The sequence below is a fragment of the Pleurodeles waltl genome, chromosome 6 (assembly GCF_031143425.1).
Source record: "Pleurodeles waltl isolate 20211129_DDA chromosome 6, aPleWal1.hap1.20221129, whole genome shotgun sequence".
Lineage (NCBI taxonomy): Eukaryota > Metazoa > Chordata > Amphibia > Caudata > Salamandridae > Pleurodeles > Pleurodeles waltl.
The window spans coordinates 365,901,018-365,922,259 of NC_090445.1; the positions used below are offsets into that span (position 1 = coordinate 365,901,018).

General features: G+C 44.9%; 1 protein-coding gene across 6 annotated transcripts in view; it reads left to right on the top strand.

The window, feature by feature from the left end:
- The window catches only part of CHD8 (chromodomain helicase DNA binding protein 8), a 1,013,809-nt gene that overhangs the window by 196,230 nt on the left and 796,337 nt on the right, over nt 1-21,242 (top strand). For 4 of the 6 annotated variants that reach the window (XM_069238270.1, XM_069238269.1, XM_069238274.1 and 1 more), the window contains exons 7-10: nt 2,738-2,815; nt 6,067-6,122; nt 12,116-12,317; nt 20,369-20,506. In XM_069238270.1, coding sequence (XP_069094371.1) covers nt 2,738-2,815; nt 6,067-6,122; nt 12,116-12,317; nt 20,369-20,506 — 474 coding nt within the window. The remainder of the gene's footprint in view (nt 1-2,737; nt 2,816-6,066; nt 6,123-12,115; nt 12,318-20,368; nt 20,507-21,242) is intronic. The other 2 variants (XM_069238272.1, XM_069238273.1) reach the window with 1 other exon arrangement.

A 21,242-nucleotide genomic window follows, 5' to 3' on the forward strand; every position in this document is an offset into this window, starting at 1 on the left:
GGGTCCCTCCTGAGGCGTCGGATCTCCACCAGCCGAGTCGGGGTCGCCGGGTGCAGTGTTGCAAGTCTCACGCTTCTTGCGGGGAGCTTGCAGGGTTCTTTAAAGCTGCTGGAAACAAAGTTGCAGCTTTTCTTGGAGCAGGTCCGCTGTCCTCGGGAGTTTCTTGTCTTTTCGAAGCAGGGGCAGTCCTCAGAGGATGTCGAGGTCGCTGGTCCCTTCGGAAGGCGTCGCTGGAGCAGGATCTTTGGAAGGCAGGAGACAGGCCGGTGAGTTTCTGGAGCCAAGGCAGTTGTCGTCTTCTGGTCTTCCGCTGCAGGGGTTTTCAGCTGGGCAGTCCTTCTTCTTGTTGCAGGAATCTAATTTTCTAGGGTTCAGGGTAGCCCTTAAATACTAAATTTAAGGGCGTGTTTAGGTCTGGGGGGTTAGTAGCCAATGGCTACTAGCCCTGAGGGTGGGTACACCCTCTTTGTGCCTCCTCCCAAGGGGAGGGGGTCACAATCCTAACCCTATTGGGGGAATCCTCCATCTGCAAGATGGAGGATTTCTAAAAGTCAGAGTCACCTCAGCTCAGGACACCTGAGGGGCTGTCCTGACTGGCCAGTGACTCCCCCTTGTTTTTCTCATTATTTTCTCCGGCCTTGCCGCCAAAAGTGGGGCCTGGCCGGAGGGGGCGGGCAACTCCACTAGCTGGAGTGTCCTGCTGGGTTGGCACAAAGGAGGTGAGCCTTTGAGGCTCACCGCCAGGTGTGACAATTCCTGCCTGGGGGAGGTGTTAGCATCTCCACCCAGTGCAGGCTTTGTTACTGGCCTCAGAGTGACAAAGGCACTCTCCCCATGGGGCCAGCAACATGTCTCGGTTTGTGGCAGGCTGCTAAAACTAGTCAGCCTACACAGATAGTCGGTTAAGTTTCAGGGGGCACCTCTAAGGTGCCCTCTGGGGTGTATTTTACAATAAAATGTACACTGGCATCAGTGTGCATTTATTGTGCTGAGAAGTTTGATACCAAACTTCCCAGTTTTCAGTGTAGCCATTATGGTGCTGTGGAGTTCGTGTTTGACAGGCTCCCAGACCATATACTCTTATGGCTACCCTGCACTTACAATGTCTAAGGTTTTGTTTAGACACTGTAGGGGTACCATGCTCATGCACTGGTACCCTCACCTATGGTATAGTGCACCCTGCCTTAGGGCTGTAAGGCCTGCTAGAGGGGTGTCTTACCTATACTGCATAGGCAGTGAGAGGCTGGCATGGCACCCTGAGGGGAGTGCCATGTCGACTTACTCATTTTGTTCTCACTAGCACCCACAGGCTTGTAAGCAGTGTGTCTGTGCTGAGTGAGGGGTCTCTAGGGTGGCATAAGACATGCTGCAGCCCTTAGAGACCTTCCTTGGCATCAGAGCCCTTGGTACTAGAAGTACCAGTTACAAGGGACTTATCTGAATGCCAGGGTGTGCCAATTGTGGATACAATGGTACATTTTAGGTGAAGGAACACTGGTGCTGGGGCCTGGTTAGCAGGGTCCCAGCACTCTTCTCAGTCAAGTCAGCATCAGTATCAGGCAAAAAGTGGGGGGTAACTGCAACAGGGAGCCATTTCTTTACACCCACAGAGTGGAAGATTATGCTGATTGGCTGAGTCTGTGCTGAACTTTGTTTCCAGCTCCTGTATGGCACCTGGGTATTTTGGAATGGTGAGTAATTTACTGTTAAGGTTTCCACCAAAAGAGCGCTACCGAAGGAAAATAATTTCTTCTTTACTCATCATGACTTTAACCCATAACTCACAATTCCCTATAACTTTCCCAGTATATATCCACTCTACATTAATGAAAATGCATTGATGTAACCACTACAGGTAATGCTGGTACCAATTGTATTTACATTAAAAAGGGGATAGGTTACTTAATGTTGTTCACTTTTTTTTTCTTCTAAAGTTAGGGTACTGTGATTTTTATTTCATGCAAATTAATTGCCCTCATTTATATTATTTAAAATTTAAACTTGAGTATTTAAATAAATTAAGGGCTACGTTTGGGATTAAGATTACATTACTTATAATACAGTATCAGTAGGATAAACATAGGATTACTATTGTAATAGATTTTTTTTATTAAATCAATTAAAATGAAGAGCCAATGTTGTGGTTACGATTTGTTAAATAATTTTTAATAACTATAGTATTGTTAGGACTGCTTTAAATTTAGCTTGAGTTTTTCACATTAAGACGGGCATTGTGGTGAAATTGCTCCATGATCAAAATTAAAGTAAACACTTTGAGATGGGCACGGCTAATAATATAATTGCAAGTAATAACATTTCATAAAGGGGTTGGGGCTTATTTTACATTTAAGTGCCTATTGAGGTAATGGTTTTATTAATAATGATTAGGTTAGATGTTTGTTAAATATTTTAATAAAGTCAAAGATTAGGGTTAGTAACAAAGTGAAATAATTAAAATACTTCTAATTAAATAAAAAAAAGGTTAAGGATGAAGTGTTCTTGGGAAAGTAGTAAAATATAGCAAGATCTTAATGATGTTGCAATAGAACAAGTGGCAATCGATGCAATTGTGTTTCGAGGTTATGGGGACTGAGGTAACAGAAGCTATGCAGTGAGCACAATAACCATTGCAGTTTGACGAGCAAGAAGCATGCTGTTTCTATGTTCATTGTAGTTTTGGTGTACCGAAAGGTGGCCAGATCACAGAAAAGATTTCCTAATGATAATTTCCTTACAGGAAAACCCCAGTGAAGAAGACGCAGCCATTGTTGACAAAATTCTGTCCATGCGTGTAGTGAAGAAGGAGGTGAGAGGGGTCTGTACACATTTTTATTACTATTTTCTGTTTTCTGTTTCACTTTGGATCTTTTAACCTGCAGTATTTCTTTTATGTTAGTACAAAAACAAGTTTATGATGCTACATCTGACAAATCTGCCAGCAGTATGATAGTTATTTATGAGCTCTGATCCACCCAGCTCTCTTAAGCCACATGTTTGAGAAGGCCTTATTGCAGACTCCTACTCTAAACCAGAATTAATCTTTGATAAACCGGTTTTAAAACAGTTTTGCATAGTCAAACACATCTTCTTGAATAAAGTGAGTTATAACTGTTATGATCATTTGGGCTATATTATATGGTGTGATTGTGCAACATCACCGAGTAATACACTGACTAACCCCTTTACAATCCTTAAGTTTTGTTAGTCAAACCTTGAGCTCAGCCCTGGGTAGCTGGGGCTCTGAGCAACAAGGCTTATGCAAAAGGAACAAGTGTAAAACATTTAAACAGCACCGAAACAACTGCAGAGGAAATCGACAAGACACCAGAGAAAGCCAGCATCAGTTTATAAAAATGGACATTATTTTTATGAATTTTAGAGACCCCAAAGAAAAATCTCCACCGGAGAGTTCCAGAGCTGTAGATTTTACAAGTTATAGTAAATTGGATTATTTTACTCAGCTGTGAACAAGCAGTGGCAAATTGAACAAATTTAGCACTTTCTCACCAAAACATTTGGGCTAGTTGGACTACAGTCACTTAATCACTTGAGGCAACCAACTCCAGGAGGGAGCCAGTCAGGGGGACCAGCCAGGTTACCTCAGCAGGTGACGCATTCTTCAGTTCTGGACACTTCATCCTTTGCATGGCTTTCCTATGGAAGTGGTCCCGATGCAAAGGATAAAGGATGGTGAAAATGCTCAAATGGTGCTGGGGAGGTGATGCAGTCGAGGGTGGCCTAGCTGTGACTACTCCTCAGTCCACTAAGGGGGTGAGGCGGTCCTGATCACAGGGTCAACGTCCCTCGAAGTCCTTTCTGTGCTGGCAGAAGTCCAGTTGCCAGTGGACTACTAGTTGCCGAGTATTGTGGTCACAGGTCAATTCTACCTGTGCCGATAACTCGTCCTGATGAAGTCCATGCTGCACTTGGACATTTCTGGGTTCAGCAAACTTGGGGGCACCACTGTTGTGGTCCCCAGTGCTGCACGGTGGTGGTTTGCGGAGGGTTGAAGACCTTAGGCTACCAACTTTCCCCAGTAGGCTTCTCAGTTGTTGTGTCCAGGTTCTGTGAACAGGAGGCCATCTCACCGGCCCTTAGAATCTCTGCTGGGCTCTGGAGACATCATCTCATCGAGTAGAGCACGGGACCTTTCCTTCGCTAGCCACCACGTTCAGCAGGTGCAGTCTATGCCAGTGTAGCCTGCTTGTTTCTTGGTGCAGCAGGGCAGTCCTTTGGTGCTCCTTTTAGTCCAGTGGAGATCTGAGTTCGGGATGTCACAGGTGCTCTACTTAAGCTCAGAAAATGCCTTGAGGGTAGTATGGGATTGGGCGCCAATGTACTACCAGGTTCCCTCCCACTTTATGACCACTTCCTGCGAAGTGTGGCATTTGGGCATCCTAGGATGCATCACTCTGTGCACTTTTAATATGGCATGACCCCTCTCCCAGCGTGTGGAGCTCCCTAGCCCAACCCAGAGGTGTGGCTACCAAGACTGCTACATATCCCTGGAAAACAGGTTTGGCAACTCGTTTCCCGCCCCATGTCCCAGCCTCTTTGCCTGAACATTGAAGCAGCACCTCTCCTAAGTGTTACCCCCTTGCTCTTCAAAGGCAGCTTCTCCTTTGAAGCCTGCCTTTTAGGCCACCACCTGTGTACCTTCCTGCTGGAGGGAGGTGATACCTCCTTCCAGAGCAGGCCGTACTTCACATCTCTCCAGGAGGGCAAACCATGGTCTCAGCTACAGGACCCTGTGTGCAACCAGTATGGGCACAGGGGACTAACAACAACAAAGTGACAACTTTGTCAAAGTTGCATATGGCAACTTGCTACATTGATTTAGACCCGAGAATGAAGTCAGGTTTAAGGTAATGAGTTGTTTGATACTGCGAATGACCCACTTTAGGCGCACTGTTCCAGAGTTAGCACAGAAGACGGTTCATTGTGTAACTCTGCTCTCGCCATTTGGGGACAACCAAGCTTTTCTGTGGTAAAAACAACAGTTCTCAATTTTTTACTTTTGGATCATGTAAATTGACATGTTCTACCTATGAAATATGTTTCACCCTGCCTTAGGACTCAGTAGGCCTGCCATAGTTGTGACTTACACAGATACCACGGGAAAGTCTGGCTTTTCCATTGCTTGAAATGGCAAAGTCGGGTCGGTAGTTAAACTGCTCTTCAGCTTGCAGAGGGTGCGCTTGGTGTGTCGTTTTACTCATGTCCCACCAATGGTGGCATAACCAGTGCTGCAATCCATGGGGCGACCCTCTAACTTAAATGCCTTGGATACCATTTACAAGGAACTTACATGTAAGTTAGCACAGCGAATTGTGTAAGAGCCAATGCAACATATCAGTTTAAGGGTAACTGGTTAACAGGCCTCATTGCACTCAGTGACGATACAGAAAGTGGTATTGCCTTACAAAGATTCACTTAGTCTGCACATTATTTAGCCGAAAGCAAAGGATGAAGACATTTGTAACCTATGGGTCAGTTTTTTTCACACAGGTCTTTTGGAGTCCGTTGCAAACATTGTAAAGTACTGCAAATGCTGATAAACACCATGCAAAGCTTAGCAATCTTAGACACATAGCTTATTTAAAATGCAGGATTTGCTTTGTCGAGCTAGAAGCTGAATTGCTTTCCTCATGTATGCATCAAATGTAGTTTGGAATACCTTGATTTTGCATTGGTACCTCAGCCTCATTAACTTTTGCTTTAGAGCGGACAAGCATTCCCTCCCTTGTATTCTACCAGGCTCTTGTGTAATGAATTCCAGATCCTTGTTGAGTTTCAGTACTATTGGCAAAGGCTGCTCGTGCTTGCAGAAGTTTCTGAAGGGACAACCACTCAGGCATAAAATACATTGAGAGAGAAGTGCAAATATAATGTTAAAAAGCCACTAAGAACATTTTACACAAATCAGCTTTTGAACCGTTCTTATTGTTATTATTTTAGTTTCCTTAAACATGTACAACACCAGCTATTGGAGTTTTGTAGGATTCACTGTTATATTTGTACTTTTCCTCCGTACCTGACCACCCTTGCTATGTTCCTCTCTTGCAGCTTCCCAACGGCATGTACATGGAGGCAGAGGAATTCTTTGTGAAGTACAAAAACTAGTGAGTATGACCCAGCTCCCTGCATTGGCAAGAGAAGAACCGTGGGTTTCTTATCTTTTGAGGTATGAACAGTGTTGTAAATGAAGGTGGGAGTAGATTAAGGAGGAGGTAGGATTGTGGAATGACTTCAGAGCAACCTGGTGAGAGCCTGACTGTTATGCGCATTTGTATAGTTGCACAATTCACCCTGGAGTGTATCTTGGCGCTGAAGCAAGAGTTGTATGGGTTGATCCAGGGTCAGTGCTAGGTGAAGAGCCAGGCCTTTAGTTTCTTGCAAAATTCAAGAACTAAAGATGAGGCTCTGATGTGCAGTTGGAGGTCCAGTCAGGCTTTAGATGTGAGGTAGCAGAAGCTACGCCTGCCGAATCCGTTTCTGGTAAGGGGTGGGTGGTGCAAGACTGAGTCTGGATGAACAGAGGTGTCTGGTAGGATTATTTCTGTTTATGCAGTACCAGTCTATTAAGGGTCAACATTTCTGGCACATGGGCTCTCATGGTCTGGAGACGTCCAGCTCTCAACACTTTTGTGTAGCTAATGAAATCAGTGCATGAGAGATGCATGGTTTGGAGTCTATAGGGATGTGCGGGGTGGGGGGGGGCGGACACCTGTGGTTCTAGTATTAAGTAAGGAGACAGAGGGACAAGTAAATGTTAATTTGTAGGTTTTAGAGCCTGAATCATTTCTGAGTTTGTGTGTGCATTATTCCGCCATCTAGTGGTTGGGTCCACAATGTTTTCTTTTGTGTTTCTTTGAATTATTTTTGTTTAAACATTTACATTGACCATTTGACCATAGGTACCACCTCCTAGAATTCTCAACATGGTAGCCACCTTCAGATTTTTTTTTTTCCTCCACTAGGTCTGGATGTACAGACATCAGCCTTAGGTCGACAGGAAGGAAGGTTGTATTTTGTCTTGATGGAGAAAGCCTTGAAAAAACACTGTATGATTATTTTCCCCAGGAGTTCATACATGGGACGCAGGCCAGAAGAATGTAGGTGGATATGGAACACACCTTTTTTTGTTTGAGACTAAAGTGCCGCCACAAATTCACGAATGACAGTCGGAGGATCTGCAGTCTTTGCCTTCTAGGAGACCATTGAGCAGAGGGCTGGAGAGCCTTCTCCGAGTTCCAACCAAAGACTCTGAAATCTAGACAAAAGCAGAGGTGAGCTGTAGGAAGGTGGGTTCTAGTTGCAGTGGCGCCTGTCCGCCCCAGCTTTTTGCCTGGTTTTTGATGCAACTCTGACCGAAGTGCACTTGGTTTCTGCTCACCAGGTCCCCAGTGCCTGTGTTCCTTCCCCAAAACAAGACACCTGGTCACTTGATACCCAAGTGACCAGACACTGTAGCACCTTTGTAAGTCCCTAGTAAGTGGCACCTCTAGTATTTAGGGCATAGGTACTGCAGAGGATCCCTAAGAGCTGCAGCACAACTTGTGCCACTCTAAGGGACCCAGTACCAACATCATGCAGAGTGTCATTTCAGACTGCATGACCAGGTGCTCCCTAAAAGTGAAAACACAACATGGCACACAGACTGTGTACTATGTCCCCTAAACAGTGCATTTAATATTTGTAAGTCACCCCTAGAGAAGGCCTTACAGTCCTAAGGGCAGGGTGCATTATATTACAGGTGTGGGCATATCTGCAGGAGCTTTGTCGATTCCTAGACGCAGTAAGTGAACAGTGAAGTCATTTTAAATACCTGTGCTCGATACTGGTCAATACAAGTTCCCCAGCTGCATGATGGCTGGACTGAAAATGGGGATGTTCGGTATCAAACATCTCATATTAATTAACCCTCACTGGTTCCACTGATGGATGTAGTAATACATGCACCCAGAGGGCACCTTAGAGATGCCCACTGAATACCTACTTGACTGCTGGTGAGCTCACGGACTAGTTCTAACCACTCTGACAGCAACAGATGAGAATCTTACCTCCAGGGTGAGAGCCTTTGCTCTCTGGAGGTCTGAAGTCTGCTCTGGGAGAGGGGTTTGTTGTGCAGGAGGTGTGTTGCATTTCCAGACTGGACACATCCGAGGGTTGCCAGGCTGAAGTGGACACAACCTAGGAAATGCCACCACCTTGTATGTGGGATATAGGACCTCTGGACATGGTGATTCCCACTCACTACAGGAAGTGATTAACTAGGGGGTGTAGTGACCCCCCAGGGTAAGTAATCTTAGCCACTACCCTTCACTCCCCTTAACGCCTTGTAAATTGAGTATTTAGGGGACTCCTTATACCAGATACTCAGATCTTCATTGGACACAAAAGGAGACGTGGACAAAAAGCCTGCTGAGCTCGAGAACAGAGGAGCACAACTGGTGTGGCGCCAGGCCACCTGCTGTACCAGTCCCTCAAGGAGCAACTGACCTGTCCTGCCGCTGCAGCCTCCAAGAAATAGGGAGAGCTGGCAGTGCTCCGCAAGTCACCAAGAAGAACTCCCTTGGAGCAGAGGAGTTCCTTAGGCCCTCTAGGGACAAAGTTCAACTTGATTTTGTCCACTGCGGACTTCACAACGGCGCCTGATTCTGACACCCCAGGAGACCTTTGCACCCCTCTGCCCCAGACCGCGGAGAAGAGAACCAAAGGTGTCCCAATGTCTCCCAGCCTCGTGAGACCTCAGGCCACTTGTTATCTTGGTTGGACTGGACCTTGAGCCCACACCTGCTGACTCTTTATGCTGGCACCCCTGCAACCTCGATCAACTCCAGGACCGGGCTAAACGCCAGAAGACCCCACTGCACCCGAGCCCCATAGCGCTTAGAGAAGTGGACTGACTGTGTCCACACATGCCCAAGGACCTCAAGGGTCGACTGTCCCCCAACCCCCACCCCCACCCCCGTGTGTTCCCCTGAACTGATTTTTCCAGTCCATCTCTGCAGAAACTTTCTAACTGAACTGATCCCTTTAGACTTACAAGGGCCGCCCAATGATAAACTGCACCCTTGCATCTGGCTGCCCCAGTGCTGCCCGAGGTGACCTGCTGGTGTGGCCTTGGACCTTGCCCCCTACTCACCCTAAGCCCTGGAGAATGTACTATATCTGTATGCAGTGCTTGTTCTTCTTACATAGGCTAACATCACTGCATCTGAAAAACGCACTGTCAACTTTCAAAAACTCTTTTTAAAAAGAAAAAAAAAGTATGTTCTATGTTTATAAATTGGTGTAGGATTTATTTGAGTGTGCATCTAACTTACTGTATGAGTTGGTACCTTATGTGTTTAGCATTACCTTCATGATATGCCTAACTGCTCTACCACACTACCCAAAAAGAGAGCATTTGAATGGTCATTTGTGCCTCTGATACCTCCGGGGTTTGCTTCGACTCTCTGAAAAGTGATTTCAAAAAATCACAATGGGCAGACTTTTTCAGAACCCAACTCCCTCAGTCGCGATCACACTGGATGCCTTGCACTCCGGTTGGGGAACCCACATGATAGGGTTGATGATCAGGGGTGTATGGAACCTACAGGAAGTGGTAAAGCATAAACATACTGGAACTCAACAGTCTTTCTGGCACTGGAAGACTTCAGATGCAAATCTAGGGGGTGGCAATTCTGGTGCAAACAGACAACACAACAGTGATGTTCTACTTCAACAAAGAGGGCTCGAATCCCATAAACCGTCCATTTTAGCACAGGAGCTATTGACATGGGCAATTCAGAGACGCATCACACTAGCCACCACACAGCATTTCACCAATTTCTCTGACACTACTAGTAATAGAAAGTGTACAAGCTAACAATGACACTAATCCTAATCTGCCTGCAGTGGGCCAGACAGACCTGGTATTCAGACTATTAGAACTGGTGCAGGACAAGGATGATTCTGCCAATGCCATAAGATTTACTAACAATGCAAAGGGGCTGCGTGGTCCTCCCATAGCCGCGCACGCTGAGCATCGCTCCTGACTGGCTAGAATTTATCAATCTTCTCTTGCCAGAAAAGACTAAGTGTTGCCGGAAGTCAGAAGACCTTCCACAAGGCAGAGCTACACTGCAAAAACAAATGGCACGTCACATCCATGCTCGACTGAGCGCACAATGCAAATATATTAGAATATCTCACCATCTACTTGACAAAGGATTTTCATATGCCTCACTCAAAGTACACCTAGCAGCCATTATAACACACTCTAGGGGAGTAATAGGCAGGCATCATTTTCAAACTCTGGTGATAAAAAAATTCCTAGAACGAACAAGAACAATAGAACCAACACGGGCAGTTCCTACACCGATGTGGAATCTGAATATTACACTCCCACAGCCCATACCTCTAAAATCACAGGGACAGGGTAGTAATGAACACAAAACCTAATTTTGTGCCAAAGGTGGCTTCAGCCTTTTACAACAATCAAAGCATACACCCACCTGCTTTCTTCCAAAAACTAAAATACAGTTCTGAAGGGGCAGTATACGTGTTAGACATCTGAAGAGCAGTGATAAACCACATTCAGGAAACAAGTACAATCAAAGAGTAATCAATTCTAGGTCTCCTTCAGCCACACCTCTTAGGAAGCGCCAGGAAGCCAAACAACCATAGCAAGATGGAAAGTACAGATAATATAGAAATGCCATGCAACTTCTGGAGTTGTACTGGGAGAAGTATCTAAAGCTCATTTGACAAGGAAACAGGGAGATGCTTTTGCTTTCATTGCCTGTGTTTCCATCAAGGAAGACAGCCATTTGGTCATCTACACACGCCTTTACCAAACATTACTGCCTGGACCTTCAGGTCAACCAAGAGGCCCCGGTGGGACAGAGTTCTAAACAATCTGTTTGCAAACGCAATCTGAATATAGCCCTATCTCCCAAGGAACGCAAACAAATGCTGCAGAGTCACTGCACAGCATGTGAATTCGGAAACCATTAATGCTGCCAAACGAAATGGTTAGTTACCAGAATCAGTAGTTTGTAGGCTTAAAGAATGTCTGGATTCACATGCAACCCGTCCGCCTCACCAGGATAAGGAGAGAGTTAAAAAAAAAAAAAAGAAAAAAAAAAAAAAAACTCTGATGGTTACCACGTACAAAGGATATTAGCAGCTGCACCTGACGCAGTCAAGGTGGGACCTATAGCCAAATAGTCGTGGTGGATAATATGTTTACAAAACAAAAAAAAGACTTGAGGACAAAATAGAGCATTCCAGACCCAACAACTAGAATCTAGAACCTCTTCAAGCTGCACAACTACTCCTACTGGTGAGTAACCATTCTGTCTCCTACTGCTCTTAATGGAAGGTCTGATTAGAAAATACCCTTCTGTATTAACTTCTTTGTTGTAACCTATTCTTACATAATCTGTTGTCCTGCTCTCACTCTTCCAACTTGACTGGAATTGCATGCAGGCACACGTAGGGCTGCTAGTCCTGCCTTAATAGACACTTCCTGTCCAGTTTTTAAGAAGGGTGTGAAATTATCTGACTTGCTAAACGTCCTTTTCCATTCTATAAAAAGTTTAGTATGCAACTTGCTGCATCATCGGAAACCATTGAATCTGTGCTACCCCCACCTCTCTGGGGCATCGTCCCTACCCTTTCTGTTCATCCACAATGAGCTATTGTTCTCCATTCCCATGTTGAGATTGTCATTTGGCTTCTAGTTTGCTTCATGATTAAATTGAACATCTTCCACATACTTCGTAGGTCAAGAACATTTTGTTATAATTTTATGGTTTGCACAGGATGAAGGTGTTTCTCTTTTTTAATCTTTATTCATTTATTTTTGCATTGCTAAACTAGTGCAGAATGGGGTCTTTTAGGTAATTCAGGACAAGTCTCCCACACAGCAATCTCCAACCTAGTACCTGCACTGCAGGTATTAGACTGTGTTTTAAAGTCATTACCTCATTCTTTCCCCTTTTGGGATAACTGTTCCTTTCTCTCCTTAACATATCCTCTAGAGAGGCAATCTGTTTGTCACATTAAAAAACTCGCCAATAATGAATTGTCTTTCTCGTAATTGACTTATTTCTGCTTTGTTCAGTTCATACCTGCACTGTGAGTGGGCCACAATTGAACAACTGGAGAAAGACAAACGCATACACCAGAAGTTAAAGCGATTCAAAACCAAGATGGCACAGATGCGGCACTACTTCCAGGAGGATGAGGAACCATTTAATCCAGACTATGTGGAGGTGGACCGCATACTCGAAGAGTCTCATACCATTGACAAAGATAATGGTGAAGTGAGTGAAGGGACATACTGGCTACTGGGCTTTTCTTCAGAGATGAGGGTAACAGTCATGGTACACATGTAGTAGTGTCCTTGGGGGTGAAACAAAAAGGATGTTGAATTCTACTTACTACTTCCTGTGTATATAATCAAATGGCGTCTGTTTGCTCTCTTCAGCTTTGCATTTACTTGTACATATTTGTTTAGCAGCTATAGGGCCTGAAACTGTCCGAACCCTTTACAGGACGCAAAAAGGGCAATAAGTATGAGCAAGAATGAAGTACATGGAGGTAAACATTGATCTAGTGACTTGTGTACATACGAATGCTAGAAACCATATAGAACTAATTAAGTGTGTACACAGATAGATGCTTAAAGATATTTGTAGGTGATCGACTAACGAAGTGTATACATACAAAGTATCAAGCATCTGAGTGCAGGTGGAGAAAAAAAACAATAGCTGGGTGTACATGGATGTGAGGTCACAGGTAAATCATCAGTAATATTATATGACTTGTATTTACAGTTAATAAGAATAACTGGTGCAGTAACTGCTCTCTTGCTCTCATGGTACAATGTTGAGCCTTGTATGTCAGTGGTGGGGAAAGGAAGCGGTTGAACAGAATACTTATGGCCTGATTTAATTTTTGATGGGCGGTCCACCATTAGGCAGTGACTTTATTCGACAAGACTTCCTTTCTAGAAATTGAATTCATATTTAGGATTTGTTGTAATAAGTGACTATAGAAGTACAAATATATTTGAATTCATCATTTACACAAACTAGGAATACAGCCTAGAAAAAGCTCTTGGCTTGCATGCTTTTATAGGGCGTAACGCATGCTGGCTTACTCTGAAGATACTTCCTTCTTAAATACAAGACCAGAATAATAAACTATTACATTGTGAAAGCAACTTCAGTGGAATTTACATATTTACAATTGCACCCTTTTCTACTTGAATTTCCACTGTGTTGAATATATTTGATGGAATCCAGTGAATTTCTTGGAGTTACTCTTTAAAAAAAATATTTTTGTTGAGATTTGAAACTAAAAAGGAGGCGTTCTTCCTCGCCTGATTTCATGAAGGGTATTAATTGGTGAACCTTAAAACACAATTTATCACAACTAGAGAATAATTTGTCCAAAGTCCATTTCTTGTTGAAGGCATGGGTTTCCAGGAAGAAGTGACCAAAATCCCCTATGGAGCTCAAATGTTCTGGCTAGGTAGTAAGAAGTATCTGATTTAAGAATGTATGAACTAACCATGCTACCTTGTAGATAAATGTGCCTTCATTGAGCAGCCATCTCAAAGAAAAAAGTACTGGATTATAATAAATAATGTGAGTCTGTACAATAATATGGCTGCTGTATGTAAGCTGCCTAAGGAGGAACAAGGTGAATTTTAGGACTTCCTGTGAGGATCGAGTTGACCTAATCTAATGTGGCTAGAACCAGGCATTGAACCAATACCTTGAAGGGGCCATCTAGAGTAGATTAAAAAACAGTTTGCTTTGTTCAGTGCTGCATCTCTAGGAATCACCAAACAATAAGCATTCTAGAAAGTTTGTTTGTCAGCAGGTTTTTTAAGCTCTCTTTTGACCTCATCTACTACATTCCCCTGGTTCTTTTAAGGATTTGTTAAGGGATGAAGGATTACAGGTAAGCTAGCAGAGTGTGGATAGTTCATTGATTCATATGTTTACATTTGTTTTGTCAAGCTGGGTAGGGTGTCAAACTTGTGTATGTTGTATTGTATTCAGCGAGGCATTGATATTTTGAACTTCCCATCTCAAAGTGGGAGTGTCATGAGAAGAGAATTTACTAAGCTCTACTCTGTATTATCTACAGCCATTTCATTAATTGGTGCAGATTGCTATATTTGTCTTGCAATTGACAACTGTGTCTTTGTAGACAATTCTTCTCCAAGGCCCCTAATGAAACATGGACAAAGACCATACAGAGTCTTCCCTCTATGGTACAACCCCGATCAGAGCCTTGGCTTCAGAGCAAGGAATGACCGTGAGAAAGTCATACCTAGGCCCCGTACCACCTTCAAAAAACCATTGTCAATTGGCTACATTCACGATCTCCAAGGCCTCAAGAGTGGAGGATTTATATTGATGCGGTCTCCTGCAACACAGTAGCATATTCTGCAACAAGACAACCCCATGCTACAAATTTCTCTCATTTTCAGAAAGTCAGTTCAAAATGAATTTAGGGCTTCTACTATTCCAAAATGAATGGACAACGATCCCACACCTTGACCTGCATACTCACAGATCAGTTCTATTGCACGATCTCAAACCCATATAAGGACCCCTATTCTCAATGACGATGGGGCGACCCATGGCACATTTGTAACTGGGGCTCTCCAAATGGCCATTCTTTGGAGCTGTAACCCGTTATGTTCTGTCTTCTGACAGAACTGTATCAAGTTATTTAGAAAGCATCGGACCCCCACTAAGTAAACCTTCACAAGAAGAAAGCTCTATTCAATATTTGCTCATACTCAAAACATGCTGAAATGTTCCCCATAGAACTTCAAAGATTGAGTGAAAAAACATGTGGCCACACCCAGAGCATAGACTATAAAGGTGCTTTGCAATATCCTAGCCACATTTATGGGCATTTTACACCAGACTACCTTGCGGTGCACATGGCATGTAAGAAGGCATACGTGCAGGTCATGGGAGATATCCCTCGACCATTAAGGAGTACAAGACAAATTGATGCAACTGGTTGCTCCAGTGGTTGTCCACAGTGGCAAATTGCCAACTCTTTGGTCTGCTTTCCAAGTAAGACTGATATCATTGGCAGATTTGAAGAAGTCTTCATGCAATTCCTGATGCTTAAAAGAAAAGACAATGTCTTGGAGGGCAAAACAAGTTCCAGTGTCAACATTATGTGCGCTTTTGATACTGCACATTTTTGTTCCCTGCGAGACCAACACTAGTGTCCTTAATTGCGACTACTCTTTAGGAACAATCTGGCTGGGTCAAGCAGCACCTCATTGGCCTGCTCTTTGATGGTGAGCACCTCCTGGACCACATGTTGATTATAAGCTGAAGAAAATAAAAAAGGACTGACACTGAAATCCATAAGGTGCCACAAATTGAACTCCTCCCCCCCCCCCCCCCCCAAAAATGGATTTTGTCACCACCATCATCAGCAGGCAGCAGCGAACATAGCAGGTCCTGGCAAATGACAGCACTGCTTTTCATCAGGGGCTACATGGCAATTGTCCTGCTCAAGGACTGCGAGCCTGTGAGTAGCCAGAGTTGACCCCCCTGGCACCCACACAGCGACGCCTGCAGAGGGAATCCAGAGGCTCCCCCTGACCGCGACAGCCTGCTTCAAGGAACCCGATGCCTGGAAAACACACTAAACCCGCAGCCCCCAGGACCAGAAGGGACCGAACTCCAGTGCAGGAGCAACCCCCAGGCGGCCCTCTTCCTAGCCCAGGTGGTGGCTACCCCGAGGAGCCCCCCTCCTTGCCTGCCTGCATCGTTGAAGAGACCCCTGGGTCTCCCCATTGAAACCTATTGCAAACCAGATGCCTGTTTGCACTCTGCACCCGGCCGCCCTTGTGCCGCTGAGGGTGTACTTTCTGTGCCTACTTGTGTCCCCCCTGGTGCCCTAAAAAACCCTGGTCTGCCCTCCGAAGTCACGGGTACTTACCTGCTGGCAGACTGGAACCGGGGCACTCCTATTTCCTTTGAAGCCTATGTGTTTTGGGCACCACTTTGACCTCTGCACCTGACCGGCCCTGAGCTGCTGGTGTGGTAACTTTGGGGTTGCCTTGAACCCCCAACGGTGGTGTAGGAAGTTGGCTCTGTATGAGCTATTTCAAAGTAAGGAATAGCATGCACAGAGTCCAAGGGTTCCCCTTAGAGGTAAGATAGTGGCAAAAAGAGATAATACTAATGCTCTATTTTGTGGTAGTGTGGTCGAGCAGTAGGCTTATCAGAGGAGTAGTGTTAAGCATTTGTTGTACATACACACAGGCAATAAATGAGGAACACACACTGAGACAAATCCAGCCAATAGGTTTTGTTATGGAAAAATATATTTTCTTAGTTTATTTTAAGAACCACAGGTTCAAATTCTACATGTAATATCTCATTTGAAAGGTATTGCAGGTAAGTACTTTAGAAACTTTGAATAATTACAGTAGCATATATACTTTTTACATGAAACACAAATAGCTGTTTTAAAAGTGGACACAGTGCAATTTTCACAGTTCCTGGGGGAGGTAAAGTATTGTTAGTTTTTGCAGGTAAGTAACCCACCTACAGGGTTCAGTTTTGGGTCCAAGGTAGCCCACCGTTGGGGGTTCAGAGCAACCCCAAAGTCACCACACCAGCAGCTCAGTGCCGGTCAGGTGCAGAGGTCAAAGAGGTGCCCAAAACACACAGGCTTCAGTGGAGAGAAGGGGGTGCCCCGGTTCCAGTCTGCCAGCAGGTAAGTACCCGCGTCTTCGGAGGGCAGACCAGGGGGGTTTTGTAGGGCACCGGGGGGGACACAAGTCCACACAAAGTACACCCTCAGCAGCGCGGGGGCGGCCGGGTGCAGTGTGCAAACAAGCGTCGGGTTTCCAATGGGAGACCAAGGGGTCTCTTCAGCGATGCAGGCAAGGGGGGGGGGGGCTCCTCGGGGTAGCCACCACCTGGGCAAGGGAGAGGGCCTCCTGGGGGTCACTCCTGCACTGAAGTTCCGTTCCTTCAGGTGCTGGGGGCTGCGGGTGCAGGGTATTTTCCAGCCGTTGGGATTTTAGGGTCAGGCAGTCGCGGTCAGGGGGAGCCTCGGGATTCCCTCTGCAGGCGTCGCTGTGGAGGCTGAGGGGGGACAACTTTGGTTACTCACAGTCTCGGAGTCGCCGGAGGGTCCTCCCTGAGGTGTTGGTTCTCCACCAGTCGAGTCGGGGTCGCCGGGTGCAGTGTTGCAAGTCTCACGCTTCTTGCGGGGATTTGCAGGGGTCTGTAAATCTGCTCCTCTGTAACAAAGTTGCAGTCTTTTTGGAACAGGGCCGCTGTCCTCGGGAGTTTCTTGTCTTTCTTGAAGCAGGGCAGTCCTCTGAGGATTCAGAGGTCGCCGGTCCTGGGGAAAGCGTCACTGGAGCAGGTTTCTTTAGAAGGCAGGAGACAGGCCGGTAGGTCTGGGGCCAAAGCAGTTGGTGTCTTCTTTCTTCTTCTGCAGGGGTCTTTCAGCTCAGCAGTCCTCTTCTTGTAGTTGCAGGAATCTAAATTCTTAGGTTCAGGGGAGCCCTTAAATACTAAATTTAAGGGCGTGTTTAGGTCTGGGGGGTTAGTAGCCAATGGCTACTAGCCCTGAGGGTGGGTACACCCTCTTTTGCCTTCTCCCAAGGGGAGGGGGTCACAATCCTATCCCTATTGGGGGAATCCTCCATCTGCAAGATGGAGGATTTCTAAAAGTCAGAGTCACTTCAGCTCAGGTTGCCTTAGGGGCTATCCTGACTGGCCAGTGACTCCTCCTTATTTTTCTCATTATCTCTCCTGGACTTGCCGCAAAAAGTGGTGGCTGGGTCCAGGGGGCGGGTATCTCCACTAGCTGGAGTGCCCTGGGGCATTGTAACACGAAGCTTGAGCCTTTGAAGCTCACTGCTAGGTGTTACAGTTCCTGCAGGGGGGAGGTGTGAAGCGCCTCCACCCAGAGCAGGCTTTTTCTGTCCTCAGAGCACAAAGGCTCTCACCGCATGGGGTCAGAAACTCGTCTCTCAGCAGCAGGCTGGCACAGACCAGTCAGTCCTGCACTGAACAATTGGGTAAAATACGGGGGGCATCTCTAAGTGTCCTCTGTGTGCATTTATTAATAAATCCAACACTGGCATCAGTGTGGGTTTATTATTCTGAGAAGTTTGATACCAAACTTCCCAGTATTCAGTGTAGCCATTATGGAGCTGTGGAGATCGTTTTTGACAGACTCCCAGCCCATATACTCTTATGGCTACCCTGCACTTACAATGTCTAAGGTTTTGCTTAGACACTGTAGGGGCATAGTGCTCATGCACCTATGCCCTCACCTGTGGTATAGTGCACACTGCCTTAGGGCTGTAAGGCCTGCTAGAGGGGTGACTTACCTATGCCATAGGCATTGTGAGGTTGGCATGGCACCCTGAGGGGAGTGCCATGTCGACTTAGTCATTTTCTCCCCACCAGCACACACAAGCTGGCAAGCAGTGTGTCTGTGCTGAGTGAGGGATCCCTAGGGTGGCATAAGACATGCTGCAGCCCTTAGAGACCTTCCCTGGCATCAGGGCCCTTGGTACCAGGGGTACCAGTTACAAGGGACTTACCTAGGTGCCAGGGTTGTGCCAATTGTGGGAACAGTGGTACATTTTAGGTGAAAGAGCACTGGTGCTGGGGCCTGGTTAGCAGGGTCCCAGCACACTTCTCAGTCAAGTCCGCATCAGTATCAGGCAAATAGTCGGGGGGGGTAACTGCAACAGGGAGCCATTTATTTACAGGTGGGCTACCTTGGACCCAACTTTGAACCCTGTAAGTGCTTTACTTACCTGTGAACCTAACAAATACTTACCTCCCCCAGGAACTGTTGATTTTTGCACTGTGTCCATTTTTAAAATAGCTTATTGCCATTTTTGCCAAAACTCTACATGCTATTGTGATTCAAAGTTCCTAAAGTACTTACCTGCAATACTTTTCATTTGAAGTATTACATGTAAAATTTGAACCTGTGGTTCTTAAAATAAACTAAGAAAATATATTTTTCTATATAAAAACCTATAGGCCTGGAATTGTCTTTGAGTTTGTGTTCCTCATTTATTGCCTGTGTCTGTACAACAAATGCTTAACGCTCCCCTCTGATAAGCCTACTGCTCGACCACACTACCACAAAATAGAGCATTAGAATTACCTCTTTTTGCCACTATCTTACCTCTAAGGGGAACCCTTGGACTCTGTGCATGCTATTTCTTGCTTTTAAATAGTACATACAGAGCCAACTTCCTACAGAGTCCATTACTAATTCAAAGTCCTGCCACTTGGGGTCACAACAATCCCTCATCGCTTCCCCAAATGCTTAGAAGTGGTAGCAGTGTATCTGCATTCCTGAGTTAGTCATATCTTTCCATACCTTGGAGAACAATAATGACACTGTAGGGAATGATGGCGTCTTGCTTTGCCATAGTTACAAATGCCTAATTGCAGATGTTCCCTCTGCAAGAATATCGCAAGGGGCAGTAAGAAGATTTACTGTTTGCAAAGCCCTGTGTTAAGCTCAAACTGCAGCGACGGAACATTAAGAACTTTGTTCCTCAACCCATGAAGCTTTCTCAGAGGTTGGAGAGCAGGCATGGGCCAACAGACACTCCAGGGGCAATGGTCTGTGCAACAAAAATACCTGCACATCACTTTATTAGAACTAATTGCAGTGCAGCTTGTACGTTTTCATAACGTTATTTGCAGCAGCACTGCACTCGTTGCACAGACAGTATGACTATTATTGTTTGACTAAGATGATAAAAAAAAATCAGAATCTAATCAAGTAGTTTAATCATAGGCAGTTACAATATTACAATATCACTTAAGCACTTTGTAACAACAACTTAAAAACAGGCAATACTGAAATCCATATGTAGCTGGGTGGCACAGATAAAATAAATAACTACCATTTAGAATTAAAATAAAAAATTAGTTAAAGCTCACTTTAAACAAGATATGTCACTGAAGAGAAAGGAAATATTTTAGGTGGATGTAAATAATGTGAACAGGCTTTGTGCAGTTTTTCAGAGCATGAGAAGTCAATTGTTGCTTGCTTTACTACATAATAGTACATTATTTAACTTGTGTTCCTAGAAACCCCTGTTCCAAAGGAGGACAAATTCTCAACATACTATTAAAGCCTAAGGAAGACTTTGAGAGAATGAGCCCGCAGTGGTCATACCTTATCCATTAGTAATTTCATGAGTTTTCCTTGTTTATTGTGCTGAGGGTGTTTTCTGTTGAGTAATGTTCCCTTTGCTGTCTTTTGCTGGTTTTCTCGCATCCTTTTACCCCCGCCAATGGTTTCTGGTTTGTTGTTCCAGGCGGTCATCTATTACTTGGTGAAATGGTGCTCTTTACCGTATGAGGACAGCACCTGGGAGCTAAAGGAGGATGTGGATGAACTGAAGGTGCAAGAGTTTAAACGCATCCAATCGCGAACCCCTGACATTAAGAGAGTAGTGAGTATTGCTATTCTCGTTAGCTACACTGTCCAAGTTTTAATTTAATGGAATCCACTGTTTAGTTTTATAATGATAGCTTAATAATAGACATGCAATTAAAATAGTATTACTGTGTTGCCACGTCCTGTTGAAAGATTATTTGCCTTGATATGACTGTTGGAAAAAGGTCCTGTCAACACATCTCATGTCCACTATTGCAATAGGGTACTAAAGCACTTATTTATATCTGCATTCTGATTGTATTTTGGTTTCTGCAATTTGCTCTACTGTGGAATATAGAATACAAAGATCTCCATGTAAGATGGTAAAAAAGGTCAGGAACACCATTACGGATTTGATTGACTTCACTGACAAATATAAACATAATTGATGTGAGAAAACAATTCACTGCTATCCAGAAATACTGTCTATTTTAAAAGGCAACAAGAAAGGCACATTGTGTGTGTGTGTGTGTGTGTGTATGTTCGGTGGCATGTGTAGCTGCAGATACACATGCTGTGCACAGTCCGCCGTCTGGTGTTGGGCTCGGAGTGTTACAAGTTGTTTTTCTTCGAAGAAGTCTTTTTGAGTCACGAGACCGAGGGACTCCTCCCACTTCGGTTCCATTGCGCATGGGCATCGACTCCATCTTAGATTGTTTTTTTTCCGCCATCGGGTTCGGACGTGTTCCTTTTCGCTCCGTGTTTCGGGTCGGAAAGTTAGTCAAAACCTCGGAAAAATTTGTCTGTATTGT